The sequence below is a fragment of the Epinephelus moara genome, chromosome 24, assembly GCF_006386435.1.
Source record: "Epinephelus moara isolate mb chromosome 24, YSFRI_EMoa_1.0, whole genome shotgun sequence".
Lineage (NCBI taxonomy): Eukaryota > Metazoa > Chordata > Actinopteri > Perciformes > Serranidae > Epinephelus > Epinephelus moara.
This window is the reverse complement of record NC_065529.1, coordinates 21,344,725-21,367,738: the sequence shown is the minus strand read 5'-3', so window position 1 is coordinate 21,367,738 and position 23,014 is coordinate 21,344,725. Positions and strand designations below refer to the sequence as shown.

Genomic DNA, 23,014 nt, shown 5'->3' with positions numbered 1-23,014 from the left:
AAAATTGATGCAAATAATAATGTTCATATAGTGTATTTATTGTATGATGAAGTATGAAAGGTTAAGTTCATGTATGTGTGAGCAGTGGTGTTTGTATCGGTGAACTGCTCTGGATAATTACAGAACCCCAGAGGACTTGTGGGCAAACTTAATGAACCCCGCATGAGGCGGTTCATGTACCGATACACATGGTGTTTTAATTTGACCCATTCGCACTGACTCTCAAGGTATTCTGAGGGCATTTCAGCACGTTACAACAGCAGGAAAGCCCTTGTAAAAAAGTATATAAACCTTTGGAGGAATGGCCCGATGTTTGAAAAGAAAAGCAGCCTGGAGGAGCGTCTTAAAATGCTTTCCTTTAATGACTTGCACCTTTACTGGAAAACCCAGTTTCCCCTGCGATGACCCACTTACTCTCCACAGTTAATGTAAAAGAAATGTGTTGCCTTAGAGAGTGTTCATGTCAGGGAATAACATTAAATATACAATCTTATTATTAGAACTTTAAAGGACTTATTACATCAATTATTAAGCCAGTCTTCTACTCTTTGGAAGTGCGGTCCCAAAGACATACAAGCAACACAAACAGTGTCATTTTTATTCACATGTAATCACAACAATATGCACGTAAGTATGATTCATTGTCTTTATTTCTTGGCAAAAAAAACAAAACTCAGTCATCATTTTTTCATCTTTATTGATTGCCAACAATAAATCCAGCACATTACATCCCACAATTAAAAGGGGGAATAAGCATTTTATTAGCCCCCTCCCTTCGTGAGCTCTTCCTCCCCCCGAATGAGGTGAGAGGTCACAGCATGTTCCTGTCTAGTACAGTCCCTTGCTGGTCAGGACAGCACCACACGCTGGGCTGCATACTCGTTCAACTCTGAGCCTGTCGCTTCCCATCCATCCCCACATGCAACGCCCCCTTTGATTATCAGAGCACAGTCCAGCCCTTCTCCACTCCCTCCTGTAATGTTGCTGTGTGTGTGTGTGTGTGTGTGTGTGTGTGTGTGTGCGTGTGCCTGTCACATCGAGTTAGACTCCCAGTAACTCGATGAACCCGGAGGTGAAACAAAGTGCTGCCGGGTGATCGGGCACGCTTCGCCATTGGACCAGCTAACCACGTGGAACTGGGTCTCATAACACTTTTTTTTTTTTTTTGTAGTAGTGAAGCAACATCCACAAAGTGATCAACGTTAATCTGTTCAACAAACACTTGGCTTGTTTTTAAATAAAGTTGTGCTGACATCTACTTTTTATCATGCGGATTCAATTAAGTCTAACATTTAACAAATGATGTGCATTACGAAACCCATCATGTTGTTTGGAAAAAAAATTTGAGTGTGTACTTATTTTTTTTAGAGTCACACTTTAAACACAAAACTTACCTTCTGACCCTTTCATATTCTTTCCTTTGACATCTTGCAGTGCTCTGCCTCCTGTGGAAGAGGATTCAAGTCCCGTAAGGTGGGCTGTGTGACCGGGTCAGGCCGCCCCGTCCCAGAGGAAAACTGCCAGCATCTGTCCCCCAAACCCAGGAAGCAAAGGCGCTGCAGAGGTGGACAATGCCCTAAGTGGAAGACTGGCAACTGGGGAGAGGTAGGACTCTTTGACCCTGCTATAAAACACTCCTCCACCACTCTTGTTCTCACGCTGCCAGACATGTAAGCTTTTTCTTTTTTCCCCTCTCTCTCTTTCCACTGTAATGCTTACCAGCTTGCTGGCAACTATGTGCATATGTGTGAAAACATCTGCAGCTAAACCTGACTGTGTTTATACACCATGCCAGGCCACTAACTAAGGCCGGGTGCTTTTACACATCACATGGTGGTTTGCGGCACAGGCCTGGGGCGGCTGCTAACAGGGGATTTGAGGTAGCGTATGACGGGGCTACGACTGCACAGGAGAGGGACATCAGGAGGAACCTGTACCCCCCCTCCTTGATCTAAACTTAAAGGAATACTGCACCCACAAAATAATCAATTGTATATCAGTTACTCCCTGCGTGTTAAGCTGAATTCATAACTTTATTTTTCTTGTATGCCTCCGTGGTGAACAAATAATCCAAAAACAGAAAATTCTTGATGAATTAAAGCACAAGGGGGTCGAATTTACTCATTTACTTACCAAAAACATGCATTTTCACTATAACATTACTATTTTAGAGTAGCACACCTGGGCAAGCATGTTCCTAGGCATGCTGCTCATCTGTGTGTGAGAGTGTTTATGCAAATTATGTTTTAAATATTAAGGTTTTAGTTAAAATGTTTAGAAAGTACTGAGCATATGACTGGTTAAATGAGACCTGGACGATACTGTACGAAATGTTGTGATATAGTTTTGTGCAGTCTCCAATTCATCAAGAATTTTCTCAGTTTTTGGATTCTTCGTTCACTGTTGAGGCAGGCGAGAAAAAGTTTTCAGCGTTCACTGATACACAAAGGATCATTTTGTGAGTCAGACCTTCCTTTAACTGATGTAAAGTCCAGCCAGTGTTAATCTACCCCTCTCATGTCTATATTTTCTCCCCTCTCTCCGTCCCTTTTATCCGCCCTCTCACTGTTGCACTTTCCCCCACTCCACTGATCACTTTTTCTTTCAAGCCCTCTTTCTCTCTTTTGCTTTTCTCCCTCTGTATCTCCTGCCTCTCTAATGGGAACCACATGCAAGTCTTTTCTTTGAATGTCCTACTAAAGCGGCAATCCACTAACGTCATCATGCCAGATACAATCACAACGTGCACCTGGGCTGCTGCTGCTGCTGGAGAGCCCGTCTGGTGCCTGTTGGCTTTTTCTTTCCCTCACTTTTACTCTCTAGGTCTCTCTCTTTCTCTCTCGCTCTCTTTTCTCGTGTCCTCTTTCTCTGAATTCACCCCACTGGCCAAGAGTCCAAGCTCAGAGCCACATCTGTGCTCCACACGTCAGAGAGGATGTACGTTTGCTCTGAACAGTTGTGGAGCGGGACACATGCCAGTAGAAAATGATACTCCATATGAGGCTCTTACTCAAGTACAGCAGGATTACCCATGATGCAGCAGGCAGAGAGATGAGATGATAACATACAGTGAAATATGTAAAATTGATAAGGTGAATATCAAATATCGCAATATTTTTTTAACAAATACCTTGATATCAATATTGCGACAATATTCTAGGGTTGACTATTGGCGCTTTCACTTAAATATACAATGTACAATGAGAAAGGTGGATTTAAGTTCAGAAATTTACACCACTTTACTGTAATACAGCCTTTAAGGTCAGTAAAAAAACAGCACTTACGATATCCAAAATCTAAAACAATATTTAGTCTCATGTCACAGTATTGATATAATATCGATATATTGTCCAGTCCTAGTTGTGTCACATATGACGGGACATGTGGATGTGTCTGTAGCAGACTGGTGGAACCTCAGCTTGGTCATCTGCATATGTTTATCACTTCTTGCCCCCATAACCTGCAAAAATACAAACAGTTATGATGGTGGTCTCTCACATACACATACACATACACATACACAGAGACTAAAACTTGCGTCAGTCAGACTTTTTGTCATAATGTACCCCAAAAATATGTTCACTTCAAAGCATATCTTTAATTATATGTTAGCATTACATGAATGTTGACGCAGTACTGGTTGTTTAGAATCATCATCTGTTTGAAAAGAGACCCAAGATAATTAAGTTTTAGGCTAAAATAATAAATGTATGCACTGCTTGTATCGTGATTGTTTGTCAATTGTGTTAACGACTGAACAGAATGAGCAGAAAACAAAACAGCTTCATCATCCCAGGGTGTCTACAGATTTAACTAAGTTAAATTTAAGACTTTTAAAGACATTTTTAATACCAGTTTATATGAAATTTAAGGCCAAACCTGCAATGGAAATACACATTATATATGTGTGTGTGTGTGTGTGTGTGTGTGTGTGTGTGTGTGTGTGTGTGTGTGTGTGTGTGCGTGACACACATGTAAGTACTCTTTCCAAGTAAACACACTTATGTCAGTTCAAAATGAGCAGTCAGGAAAAATGACAACAATTGAGTTTAAGTTTAATGTGTAAAAAGAAAACAAAATCTTATCGCTGTCATAAATGCTATTTATTATTGCAATTCTCCTGTCTGTCCAATGATTGTAAACAGTCACTGGGTCTGTCAGGCTGGAGACATTGTCGTGGTAATGTGACCAAAAATATTTAAGACCCATCGAATCTGAATTTAAGACTTTTTAAGGACCTGTAGACACCCTGCATCCCTCTCATTCTGTTTTCTGCAGACATGTGCTCTGTATTATAGCAGAGATGACAAGCTTTCATTACAAACATTCCTGCTGTGGCTTTGACACAGCTGCACAAAACCAGACACTTTCCAGGCTCCAACTTGAATTCCTTGACAGTTCTGTAAAAAAATATATCTATTAGAACATGGAGGTGCTGGTGCAGCCATTTAATCATCACATATTTTCCCAATAGCACTTATTAAAACCCTGAGCGCTGTGTTAAAGTAACAGTTGAAATGCCAATGTCTCAACCTTGGAAAGTAAAGGAAATGAAATTAATAATAACCATAGACATCCATTAAAATCTAATTCAATACTGGCCACACATACAGACAGGATGTCAGCATAATTACTTGAGTCAGAAAAAGTTTTAGGTGAAGCAACACAAAGTGACATCCAATACAAATCAATAAAGTAGATAAAATATATGGTGTTAATGTAAATAAATCTGTATGATTCATAAAAAGTTAGCAATCAAATGAGAAATCCCATCAGGTGGTTGAACTCGCAGGACTTGCGTTTATCGCGATAGTCCGCAATCTCACAGGAATAAAAGCTGATTTGTTTCATATGCAGTGAAACAATAAAGTTAAACAGAGTAACACAGTCTGAATAAACTTTTCAAAGTACTTATCCGTGCCTCTTCCAGTGTTCAGCATCGTGTGGCGACGGCATCCAGCGACGGGAGGTGTTCTGCCAGGTCGGAGCCCGCCGCAGCCCGCAGGAGACCGGCTGCTCCCAGCGCTCCAGACCGGCGTCCAGCCAGAGCTGCCGTGTGGCCGACTGCCCCTCCCGGTACCGGTGGAGAGAAGGAGACTGGCAGACGGTAAGCTGCCTGTGCAGTAAAGCACGGCGACCTGCTGAAACGGGTTGTTGTTACCACTTTGTCTCCAGCGGGCGAGGATGAATTTGCTCTGTCATATCTGAGGTATGAGTCGCTGCTGCAGTCAGAGGAGCTGCTGTCAGGAGGCCAGAGGGGAGGAGAGGAGGAGAGCTGCTGCATGGCCCTTATGAAAATCAGATCGAGCTTTTTTTTTTCCAACACATCCGAAGCCTCGTTGTCAAATGGATTATTCCGTCTTGATGCTGATTGGCTAATGCACTTTTTGGGAAACAGTTGAAAAATCAAGTAAATATGAGTAAAGTAAATCACACCAGTTGTCAGTTCTCACAACATTAACAAGCCTACTACATGTTTCTGCTCAAAAGTTAGATTAAAGGCCTCTAGGAGAACTAGAATTGTCTCAGTTAGCTTTTTATTATGAGCAACATGAACACTGTGTTTTGCCAAAGTTACAACAACTTTGGTTATTTCCTGAGATGTTCGTTTTTCTTTTTATTATGGTTATTCTGCGCTCACACTGGTTTAAAGTGGCAGTGTCTCAGTAGAAGATAAGGGTGCTTTCACACCTGCCCTGTTTGGTTCAATTCATTTGAACTCAAGTTCGTTTGCCCCCTAAGTGTGGTTCATTTGAGCAGGTGTGAACACAGTAATCACTCGGATGTACACCAAAAAAACCCGACCGAGACCTCGTCTGTGGTGAGAACGTGTTCCGACCTCGATCTGAACCAACTGCAGTCACATGACACATTGTTTGGGTTAAACATGAGCATGTTACAGTCCTGGAGGATTATTAATGTGCACCTCCTCCTGTACTGCCTTAATATGCACATTCAGCACATCCAATGCATCAAAACATTGTTTTCTAGTTGGAGCCGCGCCTCGTTTTCAAACTGTATGGTTTGACTAAAATGAACAATGACAGCAATATAGTCCACGATGAGCAGCGCTAAAATCAACCTGCGTAGTTGTCCCTCCATTGTGACATTAGAAAGTGTCACATTTATCTTGCAAGTGTACTCTTCTTCAACGTTTGCTTTACTTCCTGGATTTTTCCCGCATGGAAATTCTGACCAATCAAGAGCAGCTTTCTCACGCAAGGAATTTGATCTGGTCCGCTTGTAAATGCTGCCGTGAGAACACGAACCAACTCTAGGCAATTATGCAACTTTGTAACAAAATTAGTTCCCGATTCAGACCAAAGCAAGACAACTCTAGGTCTGAAAGCACCCTAAGAGATGTGGCATACAGCTGTGCACCAATGAGGATTTAGCAATATCTGATCAAAACATGATGGCAGTTTTGGGGCTGTTTGCTTTTGTTTTCCGACCACTGTTGATTAGATTTCATCAAACCATACTCCAGCAGCCCTTGTGAAGCAGCTTAGCTGAGTTTTTGACTTTACAGATCGAGTGTGTAGGATTTAGGGAGATACATATATATATATATATATATATATATGTATATATTGTCAGAAAGTGAATAAAATGTTAATAATTATGTCTCTAGAAGTATTATTGTGTTTTTGTTACCTTAGAATGAGATGCTTTTATCTACTTACGGAGTGGGTCCTCTTACACAGAGTCCGCTATGTTGTTTTTCAGTAGCCCAGAATGGACAAGCCATGCTCTAGATAGGGCCATTTGGGTGTTTCACATCAGCCATCGTAGTTCTCCTAAATGCTTGGCACACAGGGGAAGTTTCAGTTGGTTGCAATCTACAACCCCACCACTAGATGCCACTAAATCCCTCACTCTAGACCTTTAAACTCTTATTATTAATACCTTAATGTTTTTGCTGCTAACATTTTTTGCTTATTTAGTCAAGAATTAGTTTTTTATTATTGAGAAACTGATTTGAAACCACATCTACAGAGACATGAAAACACAAAAAATACTTTTTTCACATCATAATCGAATATGAGTGAAAGTCTTTTATCTGCTCTGATTCAGTGACCAGTCAGAGCTGAAAAGTCTTGCTGCTTGATATAAGTTTGCAGTCTTACCCAGACTATATTTAATGGGTCCGTTCCCACTGAGTAACATTCAGCTAGTATCTATAGGTTAGAGGCTACAGAGCCTTGTAGAGAGATGGAGTTATTAGAACAGGCAGCTGCAGCAGGAGTTTCTTCTTCACTTTGTTCAAATGATGTTGAATCTGGGTCACTGAGCAGCATGAAACGTCTTCTCTGAAAGGAGAGTCTAATTAGTTCAGAGAAGTGTTTGGAGCTCCCCGCCTGGGTGTCCCAATTAACAGCTGGAGGTAATTGCAACAGTTCACCTGGCATGGGTTAACTCGCCTATGTGTTTTAAATACGTTATACACCGTGGAGTCAATCTTCACATATCAGAGATGAGGTCTTAAACCAACATTTTACTTCTTTGCACACGCAGCTTCTTTCTATGGGCCTAACCTTGCTAGAATTGAATATTTTTGCTTATATCTCTGTCTACTGTCGATATTATCAAGCATACTGAAACTCAGAGACCCCTGGACCTCTCATGCAGGTTAGTCTCATTCCTGCACAGTACAGAAGAACAGCTCAGAATTACAGTTCCAGGCATTTCAGTTGTTTGACAGTGTTGAACGTATTAAGAGTGATGAAGACCAGCTGGGGTTGGCTGCATTTGTAACAGCACAGTGTTTCTGACGCAAGTGGAAGACTCTCTGAGCCCTTGCTAGAATGTTATGTGCTTAACTTGCCTCTCTTGCAGATTGAATGTCGTAATGGTTGAGTTACTACATGGACCTGGATGCAGTAAGGCACGTCCAGGTGGTTCTGTGGGTTTGAACCTTGCAGTCAAGTACACTTCATCTAAGGACACTACTTTTACTATTAAAAATAGGTTTCATCGCCCTCTTGCTGAGATTTGGATGAACAGATCTCATGTCTGTACGTTAAATATGAAGCTTAAAGAGACACTTCTCCCCCAGAATCAAAAATACATCTTTCCCCTCTCACCTATAGTGTTGTTTATCAGTCTAGATTGTTTTGGTGTAGGTATATAGGTATGAAATAACAAACCCACTCTTAAATCTTTTTGGCCTTTGCTTTTTCGAGGGAATTTCTCTATCCCTGCAGAAGACTATTCTCTAGAGTTTGTTGCCTTAAAGTGACACTTACCTTTTTGTAAATTTTACGCTTTTCTTTGTTTAGGTTACAATGCTATTAATAAGCTGATGGCACACTAAAATGTAAGTGAATTCCACCAGAGATAAAAACTCATAATTGTACCATTCTCATATGGTTCTAAGAAAACTCTGACCAATCAGCCGAGCGTCCTGTCTGTCTTCCCCACGTGGAGGCCTCCAACTGACGTAACCGCTCACGTTTAAAACTCCTGGGTTGTGTTTGACTGTCTTGGTTGTAATGTTACGCTCACTCTCCTCTTCCGTGTATCTAACGTTACCTTGCCAACGTCTACGTCTATCATAGACGTAATGAGGACGTAATGGAGGAGGGGGAAGTAGGCCTTTGGAGGGAGGTGGAGTTGCAGGAGGAGGAGGAGGATGGGACTTTGGAGGGAGGCGGGAGTTATGGATGTTCAAATTTTTTCTAAGTGCTGTGTGAAATGCAAGAAAGGTAATAGTTGCTTTAATGCAGCCTGAGTTACCTGAATGAACTGTAATCCAGTGAGTGTTAATTTTCATCGTCTGTACATCTTTTGCACAGATTAGGTTACATAATGAATTACTCATATTGGCTTTTCATGGGGAGTGCAGTGGTTGTCTGTTACGCACCACTGTGTATCTCTTCTCCACTCACAGTGAAACCCCATGCACCATAAATGTAAGATACTCTCACTCAAAGCTAAAATGAAACGAGTGCTCATAATTTTGGTAGAAAACATAAACAGTCTCATACTGAGTATGTGCTGTCGTTTATGGCGTGTGGTGTTACGCTGCGGTCGGGGCTCAGACCCTGCTCTTACACACACAAGGGAGCAGGACAGTCAGAGACAGCTGCACTCTTTGCGTCGCTGTATGAAAGCTTCACAAGTAAAAACAGCCATATGATATCTGATATGAAACAAAGGATCAGCTCCTCTAAATAACTCAATATAGCTGATCCTGATCATTAAAAGAATGCCTTGAGCGGCCCCAATCCCGATCTTTGAGATCAGATTGGACATCCCTATCAAAAGGTTGAACTATATCTTTAAATCCCCCCTTTCTGTATCCTCTGGGTGGCTCATAAGAACACAGGAACCCTCCTCTCCTGATTGAGAAAACAATAAATCAGCACTCTCATGGTTCCCTTTTCCAGCTGTTTTCCTTTCTTACCTAGAAATGTGCAGTGGCAAAAAAGGTGACACCAGAGAAAACCAACATTTACAACCCGTCTAATTTGGGTTGGCACCATATCTGTAAAGGGTCAGTGTTGGTACGAAAGGGTGAACACGTAATTCTGTAATTTCTATTGGATTACTATAACCGTAATGGGTACTGATGTCTACTTTCAGGCTTCTCATCATGTTCTCTGCTCTTGGCAGTCACAGAGATATTATTCAATGGCATATGTTGTTGCATATCTTTCCACAAGCAGCTCTGTTTAGAAAATCCACAGTATTTATATTTGGTCTGGTCTAATTCATGGTTTAACGGTGATGTGAGAGATTGATATACATGAGTCAAACACAGGTGTGATGTACAAGTTTTATCTATAAAACACTGAGATGGTGGGTGTCTGCCACTAAGAAAACAGCTCAATAATTTGTCAAAAGCATCGACCGTGTTGTGATATTCTTGTCTTTTGGGGGACAGTGTGCAGTCACTTACTGCTAGTGAATTTCAGCTCTGACCTTTCATCGGACACATTGTTGGCATGGACTGTGAACTGTTTCAAGAGTTACAAGTTGTTAAATCTCATCTCAGGATTTGGCCATGTCCTCAGCTCAGGTTCATCTGCTCAACACTCTGTGCTTTCCTCCCTGCTCTTATCTACTGTTTTGACATCTTCACGCTGCAGTCCCATGTGGTGAAGGTAGCACTTCACAAGGAGACACAAATCACAGACTGGCGATCCGTTACACTGAGAATTTTGATAATCCATACCTTAAAAACCTTGTAGTTGCACATGGAGCTTCCTGTTTGCAGCTGGACAGATGTGTATTCATAATTAGGTCCCCTTTAATCAAAAGAAAATATAACTTTTATAGCATCAGTTGCAATGCATCTATTTAGGAATGTCGTAGTGTTTCTCCTCATACATGCTTTGCCATCTTTGTAAAAGTCCACTTTCTGTCTTGTCTCCACTACAGTGCAGTAAATCATGTGGAACGGGCCACCGACGACGAGCCTTGCAGTGCGTGGACCACAACCAGCAGGAGGTCCACGAGATGTACTGTGTGAACCAGATCAGACCTCCAGACATAGAGAGCTGTAACACCCATGCTTGTGAATTGATCTGGATCACAGGAGAATGGACTGAGGTGAGAGCCAGAGAAGCTGTGTGTCATTTAAGTGATGTAGTCCCACTAAAGTCTTCAGCATCTTAATTGTAAAAAGTCAGTTTGATCCAAATAGGCAAAACTTTAGTTTTCCAAAAAGCTATTCATGCGAATCACCATCTTCAGATCCAGTGATGCGGAAATGACAGAAATCAGCCATGTTTCCTGTGTGGAATACTGTTGTTATTTCATGCCGGTGATTTATTCTCTCCTCCAGTGCTCAGCCAGCTGTGGTCAGGGCTACCGCCAGCGTCTGATCTCCTGCAGCGAGGTGCATGTGGAGAATGACAACTATGAGTACGGCCATCAGTCTTTGTCCAACTGCCCGGGGACCCCCCCTGAGAGCTACATGCCTTGTAATTTGGACCCGTGCCCGCAGCCACAGGAGTGGAGGGTTGGAATCTGGGGACCAGTGAGCGAGTCTATGTTTCTAAATGTTGTCCAGGCATTCATCAGTATTTTGTCTGGGGGCACATGCATGTTTTTAGTGTTGGTGTCCTGAAATCTAACCCTGAGATCTTGCAATCTTTTTGTTTTTTTTTTATTCAAGAGGTTTCACGGTTTTCTTTAACATAAATAACTTGCACATTGTACATTACACTTTTTGAAGTGGCCACTCCGAAAGATGAAAACAGCAGACATGACTGCCATCCACAAGTTTTATTTTCACACTGTCATGGTTCTCTTCCTCCCCTCCAGTGTTCAGCGAGCTGTGGTGATGGTGTGATGGAGAGGACGGTGCAGTGTGTGTCAGCAGATGGTCAGGAAACCAATAGGTGTTCTCAAGGTGCCATGCCAGAGGCCAGGAAAGTTTGCAGAAATCCAAGCTGTGAGTCCTGCGAGAAAACTGCCGCTCTTTTAACAAAGGTCGAGGCAACCGGGGTTAAACACAGGCCAACTGAATGCATCTCGAATTCCACTATTAGGTATGGCTTAAAATTGAGGCGGTCATCTCAGAGATTCGGCCTTTAGTGAAATATTTATGATCCGAGGCTAACATCAAAGATTCACTGTCCAGTGTATTTGCCCTCCTACCGTAGGATGGGACATCAAAGAGTGAGTGGCTTTTCGTTTTCTTTGATTCGACGCAGCGATTTGCCACACTTGACTTAACTCCTGAAATTTGTGTTTGCATGCGTGCACGTGTGTGTATAAAGCCCGAGTGCCTGTCCTGTGTTAAATCTGTCCACAATACACCACTGTATACTTACTTATTTATACTTTTTTTGTGCCTCCAAGGCCATCTGCCCTCTAGCTGTCAAGACGTCCAGAGCACAAACGGCCCCCTCCCAGACGGCGAACACCTTCTCAATATTCAAGGAAGAGCTCTCAAAGTAAGATTATATGTTCTTGTTAAGCACACTGTTTATGAAGTCATAACAGGTTGTATTTATGAACATAGAGGGACAGCTGTCATTTCAGATGACTGAGACACTGACAGAGCATTTTGTTTCTGTGTTGTGACTGTGTGACTGCCTGCATAACAGTGCAAAGTGCTTAAAATTCATCTCTACTAGCTTGTGCTTAGGTAATGTTTGGTACGGCTGCTTGTACAAGGTTGCAGAAAGATGCAGCATGTTTCATAAGAGTCAGAGGAAATTCTTTGACTGCCTTCAAAATGACTTTTAAGGACCAGTCAGCTCAGGTCAGCTGGAGGGATTGTCTGCACTGTGCTCCTGTAACTGCAGTCGTAACATTTTCTATTTAACTCCTTCTCCTCACCTCTTCGCACCATTACTGTTCCTCACTTCCCTATCTGCACTTTATCCTTTACTTTCCTACTGTATTTTTTTCCTCTACCACCTCCATCTCTTTGTTTACCCTTGGTTTTCTACTCCTCCTCTTTGGATACCACCTCTCCTTTTCCTCCTCCTCCTCCTCCTCCTCCGCCTTTTTCTCCTCAGGTCTACTGTGCAGGAATGCAGACAGAGACTCCACAGGAGTACATCACCTTGACGACCGGAGAAGGGGAGAATTTTTCGGAGATCTTTGGCTTCAGGTAAACAGCTAACAGGATAACATTGAGAATAGCCTGTATCATTACAAAATCCAGCTGACTCCTGGCAGTGTTTCTTGTCCGTAAATGAAGAAATTCCATGGAAGTGTAAAACTGAGCTGAGGTATTTTGTGTTTGTGTTTGTTTCCTAGACTCAATGACCCCACCCAGTGTCCAGCAAACGACTCCAGAAGAGAGGATTGCGACTGTCGGAGAGACTACACCGCTGCCGGCATCAGCACCTTCTCCAAAGTCCGCCTGGACCTCAGCAAGATGAACATCATCAGTGAGTGGCTCAGATGGCACACACAAATGCAAACACAAACACAAACACATACAAGAGCATCCTGTGCCAGTGTTAACTCTACATTACTCTCAAATAAGAACTCCCTTTGCCATTTAATTATGTCCGTGCTCACGAGGGTTAATGGGCTCAAGATGTTTTCAAGGTTCATTTAAGCAACACACAATTACAAGGCTTGGGGGGATTAAACAGAACTGCTCTAAGTAGATGAAATTATACTGATATTGCCATTAGGCTGACCCTAAAACTAAGGCTAGATTTAGACCGGTTAAATAACACAAGTCATTATGGCAGAATGTAAGCTATCATTATGAAAGTTCATCTGAGGTCCTGTAGCAGCAAATTCTAGGAAACAGACTTCCAGGAATATTTGTCAGATTTTACATGATTAGCTCATTAGCTCATGTTGTTACTCAGCTACAGACTGGCAGTTTGCTGTCACCCGAGAAGGCAAGAGTGTTCCATTCGCTACAGCTGGAGACTGCTACAGTGCCGCACGCTGTCCACAGGTGAGAACAACAACAGCAGCTGGTAATTATACCACAGGGAGGGAAATTCCTTTTTACAGCAGACTGTAGAATTATCATCGCAGGAAAAGCACAAGTTTAACTAATAACATTGATGATGGCTCAGTTCTTTTAAAGGGAAAATTCACCACCATTTATGAAGATGTCAAGCTAGTGTTGATGGTAAATGTTGTAAATTGAAGCAGCAAATTCCTCAGTGCTTGCTATCTACAGATCCCCCTTTCACACCAACATGGAGCATTTCATCAGGAAAAAGAGCATGCAGTGGTCTCACTAATAGTTGGTCCATGCTTGTTTTAAAAAAAAACAATAACAGGACAAAGCTAGCAGGTAATCGGTGCAATCTGTCATCTTGCTACTACTGTTTACCTCTGTTGTGCATTGTGCAATGAGCTCCGTTGATTATGATGGTTCATGATGATTGAAACTGGAGGAAACGTTGACTGGTTCACTAGATAGCACCAAGGATCAAATGGTCCTGAATGGAACCGGTTCAAGAACCAGAGCTCATTTGGTTGAAAAGGGGTAAGAGGAAGTGGAGTGCTCCTGCTGGCGTAGCCGTGCCCTCAGTACCTACATGCACCAGGATGCACTGTGCACATATACTAACCTATAGCTATTATTTTGTTTCCCAAAACATAGCGTAGCCAAGGTTTATAAGTTCTTCCTAGACCTCTGCAGGTAACAAAATAAAATCTGGAGGTTCTGTAGTTTGAACCAGAACAGCAACAATCTTGATTATTTTTCCCATTTTCCACAACAGCGCATTACCGCCTCAATTTTTACCTTTCACAGTAAAAGCCCAACTTAAATTACTCAGCATTTTGCTAATAAGCAATTCAGCAAAATAGCTTACAATAGCGTTTTATGGTGAAAATACTTGATGGCCATCTGCCCACTTGGTTCTGCTAGTCTTGGTTGTCTTTTTCTGTTTTGTCTTCGGGAAGGTCTCCGACACACCTCAGGACTGCTATCAGCAACGGCCTTCAAAAACTGCCTGCACTAAAATTCATTTCAGCAGACTGATTCAGTTTCTGATGGCATCGCAGGGCAATTTGAGCGAAGGCACCTCCAATCAGAGTTTGTTCTCAGCAGCTCAGGTTCTAGAAGGTCCCCGCCTGCCATATCCTGCAGCAGTTTAGCAGCAACTGCAGTTTCGGCTTCTCTTTGCTGTATTTCTTTGCTGAACACTCTGGCTCAAATAAATATGGCTAAATATCTGAGTCAGCCAAAAAGCTTCAAATGTATCCTCGTTCATAACATCCCCTGTCCTCATACTGTGGGATGCTATTTTTACTGTTGGAAACATGGCTAGTTTGCAATACAAGCAAAGACAGCAAGGAAGATGTGTTTTTAGACCATGCCCCCTGGCTACCTGGAGGCTAAATCCAACCTGTAGTTCTTCCTTCTTTCAACTACGACACTGTCACATCAAATGGCGACACTGCATGCAGGAAGAACAACAGGTTTTGCAGCTGCAAACCCAACTGTCTCGTTCAATATAGCACGCATTGAGGATTTTATTGCTTCATTGCTACATTTACTATCAACACTGATTAGCTTTCACATTAAAGGTGAGGATTTTTTAAAGTGTCCTAGTGAGCCATTCCAATAAGCCAGAATAAACATGCATAAATGCTTTGCAGCCACCATCAGTGCTATTGACCTCCTGCTACAGAGTGGCATGTAAAGTGTGCTTTCCATGGGATGTGTTATTCATGTTCTGCCTCTTTCTCTTTTTTCCAGGGGCGGTTCAGGATCAATCTCTCAGGAACAGGTTTTAAGGTGGCTGAGGACACCTCGTGGATCTCCCAAGGCAACTATGCAGTGGCTAATATACGAAAATCACAGGTACTGGCAATATGTCCCATACGTACATGCCCGTGTTATGGGAAAACTCACAAAATTAGAGCAAACTTCAACTAAACAGTGTATTATCAGTAAGGTCCTGGGCACCTGGCTTGTTAAAATAGTTAAAGTGTATTCTGTAACTTTATATCATTCATTATTGCTCATTGTCCTCTGGCAACTCTTTAGAGCATACATTTACCTACCTATTTTTAATTCTTTCTTTTACTGCCTCATCTTCTCTATTCCTTTCTGTTACCTCCTTTACTCCTTCCCTCCCTCCACTATTTATCCTCTCTGCATGTCCTCTTGGCTTCAGAGCTCTAAGTGGGCATAGTCCCAAGTGTGTTCTGTATTCCCATCTCCACTTCTCCCTATGAACTCACTGAGAAAGGACCCTTATTGGGCAGCTGCTCTCTCTCAAGTGCCCCTACACCCTCCTCTTTTGAAATGGAGCTCAAGCTGGAAAGTGCATTTTGGTAAGGCGAAAACAGGAGGCAGTTGTGATGCCAGAAAGTGTTCACAGCCTGATTTCCATAGCCAGCATGCCGCAGTGGGCACTCGAGGCAGTTTAAATAAAGCCAGGTTGTGACAGTGGGACGGGGAGAGCACTCCAGAGGAGATCAGACAAACCACTCGCTGCACGCTGAGGCTTTCATGTCGTGGGATAGTGCTTTCGGTGTACTCAACTGATGCAATTTCCTTTTTGTTGCTGGATGTTTGGACGAAACCGTTCATTATGCTGCATGTGATTACCCAATTCATACCTGGTGACAAACATGCCTGGTGGGCCTCGGTCTTTGTGTGCCTTATGAAAAAGAAAAGCTAATTTAAGAGTTACCACAACAACCCTCCCACAAATACCTTTAAAAATGATGGGGGTTTTTTCTTAACAGATCCCTCAAACTAACATCTGTTTTACACTGACAGCGATCAGTCACAGGGGGAAAAGTTTCTTCAACACAGGACAGAGAATTTTAAACAAGCTTTTTATTATTTAGCATCTCTCTATTCTACAAACTGTATTTATGTTCCCTTAAATGTATAATATAAAGGAATTGTCAGTAAGTGTTTTCTAACAGTACTGCCAGTGAAAGAAAACGTGAGAGCCAGCCTCAGATTCACTCTTGTTTTGCATCACAATCACATACCAACTTTAACAAATGATGTTATGCCTTTTGTGTCCACAGGATGGCAGCAGAGTGTCAGGAATATGTGGAGGCTACTGCGGGAAATGTACACCGTCCTCTGGCTCCAGTCTGCCTGTGATAGTGGAGTAGATCTAATACCATCAAACAGGTGCGAGATGCATTTTGAATATTACAACAATACTTTTTAATCAAAAAAGGGACAGAGGAATAAATTGTGAATGAAAAATTATTTTTTCAGTCAGTGACACCAGTCGTGTATATAAAGTGTGTCATGCTGCAAAAATATACCACAGCATTTCTGTTCACTACACATTTCTCCTTTGTCCGATCATTATGCAGGTTTATGAGGTGTTAATGAGTAAGTGACTGAGTGTTAATGATGTTTACATGTCTTTTTTTAGCATCTATGTCCATTCATCTCAGCAGTCCTCTTCAGGTCCTCATTGTGTCAACACGTCCCTCCTCTTTGGTGCTACAGCCAATTCAGAGCTCAAACTCACTCTGACCTCTCTCACTCCCATGTGTGTATAGTGTAAATGAATGTGGTGTAAGTACTGTACATAGCAGGATAAAAAATGTCTTATTTATTGTACTCTCCATTTATTTTTGTATTGTAATATAATTTAACAGTTTTGTTGTCTATAGCGAACACCACACAGTTACACACAGTTTATCAGAGTTTTGCCAGAATGTGCCTTCCAATTTGGACATTTGCCATTTGGAGCTTTTCATACTGTTGTTAAATCACACTGCATGTGTTACAGCCATATGTTCATTTTTAGACCAGTTCATTATGTTGGGTTTATTCCAGTTATGTTATTGTTGTGATGGTCACCAGACCTGTTCATATTCAGGGAAGTGTCAGTCAGTGGGCTATTTTTTTTAATCACATCACGGGCAAGAGTAGCGGACACATACACAGATACCCAGTATAACTATAGTCCTATTTTATACTGTGTGCCAACAAGCAGCTCCTTTAGAAGACTTTCTTGGTTTAGTGAAGTGAGAGTTTAGTGATGTTCCCAGTCAGATGGCACCAGTGAGTCCACTTCTAAGTTGTAGGTAACTGTTGCTGTAAATTCAGTCCAGCTACTTCCTGGGCTGCTCTACTCTGTGACAGTCTACAACTTTCAGTGCTTTGCTCATCAACAGCTTCTCAGCAATTTTGAGGTGTTGTATTTGTAGCCAATTATATCCAAAAGTGTGGACCAGCTGGATTGTGGTCAGGCTGCTCCACCTGCATCTCTCCAGCTGTCAACTGCAGCTGTATGTCTTCCTCCAGCTGGACAGGAGAGAGGAAAGTGCGATAAATAATAACACACGGCAGGAAAAAGCCAGAGGCCTGTACTACAAAGCAGGATTTGGGGTTAATGAGGTAACTTCAGGCTCAAACCTAAGACTTTCTATTTTCACTCTGGTTTTAAAACAGCATCTGAAAAGAAGGATAGATCATGTAAAACACTAAACACATAATGATGATTCTAGCTTCATTTTAATTGTGCAAAGTTTACTTTATCCCCACAGTGATAGCTGACAGTGTGGCTCATTTTACAGTGATTCCATCACAGCAGCTCAGAATAACACGAGACACCTGTGTGGTGAGAACAGGAAATAAAGACTGTCTCTTTATTAGAAAATTAATCCACACACTGTTAATTGGCTCCCGTGGTTACACAAGTGACATCAGTAATTAACTACCTTCCCACTCTTTACGTCGGCAGCAGAGACAGTCTTTTGTTTTGACATTATTAGAGTAGTTCTTTTATCATCCAACTAATAAGCAAATACTCACTCTGATGTTCTACTTAAGTCATATAGGCAGATATTTTAAGAGTTTGCCTAGTTTGAATATTTGGAAATTCTTTCCAGTGTTTCTACATTTTCTCAGTCTTAAAATTAGAGGCTATCATTTACTCTGACGAATATTACTTCGCCCCCCACACACACACAAACACAAACACACACACACACACACACACACACACACAAAACCCTCACACACAGAAAGGTATACTTTCTGTCAGCTGCAGAGCCGTGTACACAGCTCTCCTCTACTGGCAATGGGAAAGGACTGTATAGCATATTTTTAGCAGGTTTACCTGTGTTTTAAAAACCTGCGTACACACGCTAATTTTGGTAAAAACGAGATATATGTATTAGGGTTATAAAGCCAGATAAGGAAAAGATATCTGAGGTATGTTGAGCTTGATTTCTAGTAATGGCCTCTGGTGTTGCTGCCACAACAAACACACCTGCATTTTGAAGATACACCCATATTGATACTGTAATTTGAAGTAGTTTTACTGAATGTCAAAAGACACTCTGGGGATAAAGTCAATTCAGTGTCTTTTAGTTTTGTACCAAATATAAGGTGAAACAGTGAGCACTCTGTTTTTCAGTAAGCCTGAATATCTGAACTGTCTATGATACATACATCAGCATCAGCATTTCAGAAAAGATCCATTCATGCTTCTTGCTGAGTTGTAGCGATCACAGCTGCGCCCTCTCTGCAGTAGGAGGACAGTGGGTATTAGAGAGCAACTGTGAGGCAGTTGAAGGGAATGATGATAATGTATGTTCCCAGAATGAAGTGTGCTAATGCCGACAAAGAGTTGGCGTGGAGGTGGGATTTACAGGCCAGACGTAGGGAGGAAGTGAGACGTTTACCCATGCACAAACACACTGTACACACACACAAACACACTGGAACACATTACTGGGTCATGAGTAGGAGGCTGTACTGTAGGTTACACGAACTGTAGAGATTACGCTGCCAGACATCAGAGAGAACCGAATTCCTTTGTGTTGTTGCATATCTCTCAGGTAGCGTGCAGTGACCAGGGAAAGCCATTAGCCTTTAGCTTTTACAGAACAGACAGGTTAGCTTATCTGGAGCAACTTGAAAGAAAGACTTCACCTCAGGCCAATAGAATTCCAGTAGACACTCCGGAGATATGATGCACTGGTTCGGCCCTGGAGACACCTCTAAAACTGCTGAGCCCACAGGCCCCGCAGCGTGATTTCTGTCCAGATGCTGCCTGTAAACTTTGCCTTCTGTACCTCACATTCTTCCCTCCATCTTTGTGTTTTTTTTGTTGTTGTTTTATGAGTCTATCCAAACTGTACATACCGATATGCTCCTGTGTGGAGCATTCTGACATGTTGTTTTTGTGACAATATCAGGGTACTTTTTGTGTATATGTATGTTTTTGTATTCTTTTGCAGGTTTACACAGTTTTTATGAGCATTTTTTTTTCTGTTTCAGAAACATTGAAAGACACAGGAAGAATTCAGACATTATTTAAAGGAACAGTGTGTAAGATCTAGGGGGATTTAGTGACATCTACTGGCAAAGATTGCCAATTGCAATCAGCTGAATCTTGTCCCAGTTAGAATTCTTTTAATGTCTGTTGTTCAGGAGGTTTTTAGAGTGAGTCGAATTATCTGCAGAGGTCTGCTCCTATCCAAAACAATGCGATTGAAACTGATAAAAAACACTGAATAAAGCAGTTTCACATTACAAATCAGTGTTTCTCAGACACTGTTTGGCATGGCAGAGATGGCCGCTAGCCCAGCACCTGCTAATGTGTGCTCACCTTTTTTCTCTGCCAACTTAAGATCCAGACTTTCATGAGGTTTTTACCAGGAGCCAAATTGTCTTCAAAGGTCTCTTCCTCTCCAAATCAGATGTATCTGGTGATTTAAACCAGTAGAAACACAGAATAAAGCAGTTTCACAGGGGCTGCAAACTACGGGGAAACCCGAATGGCCCTGTCTGGAGCTAGTATTTGGTTTGTCTGCTTTTGGATACTGTAGAACATGGTGGTGCAACGTAGCAGACTCCATGGACGAAAACCCGCTCTGTATGTAGATATAAATGGCTCATAAGGTAACAAAAACACAACTATTTTTATTTTCAAGTGATTTATACACCAACACACTTAGTGTATTATATTCCATTTCTGCCAATGTGTCCCCCTAAATCCTACATGCTGGACCTTTAAGCCTTAACTGTGTATAGGGTAGATGTGCAGGGTGCATATTGTATGTACAACTGTTTAAGAAGCCATATTTGCTTTTCTAAGCCTTTCTGTATATGGTGCTATTTCTCAGCCTCACTGTATGTGATAATGTGCACACTTCAGCCAAAGGGAATTTCTTAATCTGCCTCTATACCAGTATGAAATTATTTCTAAAGACACGGGGAAGTAAACATTTTGTGTCTTACTGACAGTTGCAACTGATAAATGCACTTCTCATTGTGAATGTCAGAAGTTAATCAATAGAGTTCTCAGGTGTCATAAATGAAGGGATTATTATGATATTTAAGTGTATTTATCTTATTTTACACATTTGCCACATGTTTATCAGGTAACTGAAAAATGTATTATTAAAGTTTAACAAAGTGTCATTATATTATGCTTTATTTTATATGCAAATATTTATTTTATCTTTTCTTTGTGTGAATGTACATAGGCTTTGACCATAAATGACTATGAATTACCATTCATTATGGTCATAAAATGAACCGTCTGGCAACACATTTCCTGTTTTGTGTATACGTTTATTTATAAGTGTGTGTCATATCTGCGTACACTGTATAAGCAGAGTTTGGTGCTGCCATATGAAAAGCATGATTTATGTATGAGATCAGATAAGCAATGATCAGAAGGAAATAAAATGCCTGATGCATGCCATGCTTGGCCGTCTGCTTTTCACACTAATATATCAGTTTTACAGTTTGTCCTTGATGTACCATCCAGCTACAACACCGGCTGTAAAAATCCCAAACACACAATAGTTAGATTAATGCTCGGATCATAAAATTCTCGCTGCATAGTGCTTCTGCTTAATTATGATTACACACCTTCCTCCATCATAACAGTCTGGCTCGTAACCTGACAGATGTGTTTTATGGATCTAATCTAAGCTCTGTCTGTATGCATAACAGTGAATTATCAGGCTATCCAGCAGGTGTCAAAACTGTTCTTCGTAAATAAATATAATTCACTGCTGAGCAGATTTCAGAAGACAAAGGAGCAGACGGGGAATGACCTTTATCAAAGCCAAATTTTTCAAGACATGTCTTTTAACTCCTTGTAACTGAAAAATTCTGTTTGTTTCAAAAGTTTAACTGCTGAACAAAAATGTATCGTGCCTCACTAAAAACCCCTGTTCTACGTCCTCTTAAAGTTTCCTCTCAGCAAATGACTTTGAGGACAGTCTTCTAGTGTTGATCTCTGAACATACATTATGTCGCACAGTGAAAGTCAAACATTCAAATGAAGCAAGCACATAATCACTGCATATCGCCAATATATGAAACATGTAAATATGTCCCCTCGTCAATATGTGTAATAATCAAAGTCATCAAATGGCTTCAAAAGCTAAAAGAAAGCTACAGTATTAAACCAACTGCAAAACACATTAAAGCTCACTGAAGTCCTCCTGCTTCACTTTGGTTTCCATGGCAACCAGCAACTGTCAACAAAACAGATGTGCGCAAAGTTTTTGGTCATTTGGTATCCTCAGCACACAGCTCACTGATAGAAACGGACCACTCACATGTCCAGATGAGCAAAACACAGCCTGTTTAAATTGCAGTCACATGTGAAACATAAACCACTGTATTACTGCTGGTTTGTCTGTGTCACAGGCTGGACGATGACCTGAGACCGTAGTATTTTTCAGCATGTTTTAGCATCATAAACACTATCAAAATTATTTTACAGTTTTTACTTTTACTGTAAAATGAGATAATGTAACTTTTGAGTGTAGAAATAGCACCATCTTCTTTAAAAGTTGAAATATTGGATTCATAACTTATAAAATGCATCCTTGCTCATCTCCATATGTGCAAGAGTTTTGGTGCCATAGTCTAACTTGGTCTGGTATCACCAGTAGCATATGGTGGCAAACTATCGCTGATGACAGATAACAGACATTACTGAGTCAGTTCATTAACGTCTTTTCTAATCTACTTGTGCTACTGTTATTGTACTACGTTTCAGTATTTTCCATTATCCCATAATTGTCAGTTTGGGCCACAGCCGTCACTGTTTAACAAAAGTCAGTTTGGGGTGCAACTTTAGACGTAAAACACAGTTGGCTTGCCTGTATGCAGCTGTATGCAACTTAAGGAGACAGACAGACAGACCTTTTTAACTCCCCCCTGAGTGTTTCTAAGTGGTGTTATTGTTGTTGCGAAGATAATGGGATTGCTTTCCATTTTCCTCAGAGCATAGCAGCAAATCACACCCATATCTGGGAAACAATTATAAATATCAACACACTCACTTGTAAGCATTAACTAACAGCAATAAACAAGGAAAAACACTGTTTTAATATCAACCACAACTAATACTGCGGCTCCAATTATGTCACCTAGGTGAAGCAAAGTAAATTACTATCAGAACGAAGTTTTAGGTTTATTTCATTTAAAGCAAAATAGGTTTAAACAAAATTTAAACACAGGGAATTGAGAAAAAAAAATAGAAAAATAGAAAAACAGGTCAAATACAATTAAGAGCCAGAGAATAAAAATGGTTTTGAACTAGTCGTGGATGGTAGAAGAAATGCCTAGGTAGACAGTAGTCCAGCCTGGATGATATTAGTG

The 23,014-nt window shown here is 41.3% G+C and overlaps 1 protein-coding gene across 2 annotated transcripts in view; it reads left to right on the top strand.

Moving 5' to 3' along the window:
- Nucleotides 1-21,077, top strand: part of LOC126385528 (A disintegrin and metalloproteinase with thrombospondin motifs 9-like) — a 56,094-nt gene extending 35,017 nt beyond the window's left edge. Inside the window, exons 29-40 of one of the 2 annotated variants that reach the window (XM_050037286.1) lie at nucleotides 1,435-1,605; nucleotides 4,931-5,107; nucleotides 10,384-10,554; nucleotides 10,790-10,984; nucleotides 11,272-11,401; nucleotides 11,812-11,906; nucleotides 12,477-12,571; nucleotides 12,721-12,854; nucleotides 13,290-13,381; nucleotides 15,146-15,250; nucleotides 16,438-16,546; nucleotides 16,800-21,077. In XM_050037286.1, coding sequence (XP_049893243.1) covers nucleotides 1,435-1,605; nucleotides 4,931-5,107; nucleotides 10,384-10,554; nucleotides 10,790-10,984; nucleotides 11,272-11,401; nucleotides 11,812-11,906; nucleotides 12,477-12,571; nucleotides 12,721-12,854; nucleotides 13,290-13,381; nucleotides 15,146-15,250; nucleotides 16,438-16,527 — 1,455 coding nt within the window. In that variant the 3' untranslated portion in view covers nucleotides 16,528-16,546; nucleotides 16,800-21,077. Of the gene's footprint in view, nucleotides 1-1,434; nucleotides 1,606-4,930; nucleotides 5,108-10,383; nucleotides 10,555-10,789; nucleotides 10,985-11,271; nucleotides 11,402-11,811; nucleotides 11,907-12,476; nucleotides 12,572-12,720; nucleotides 12,855-13,289; nucleotides 13,382-15,145; nucleotides 15,251-16,437; nucleotides 16,547-16,799 lie in introns of those variants that run through there. The other variant, XR_007569422.1, reaches the window with a different exon arrangement.
- The last annotated feature ends 1,937 nt before the right edge of the window (nucleotides 21,078-23,014 follow it).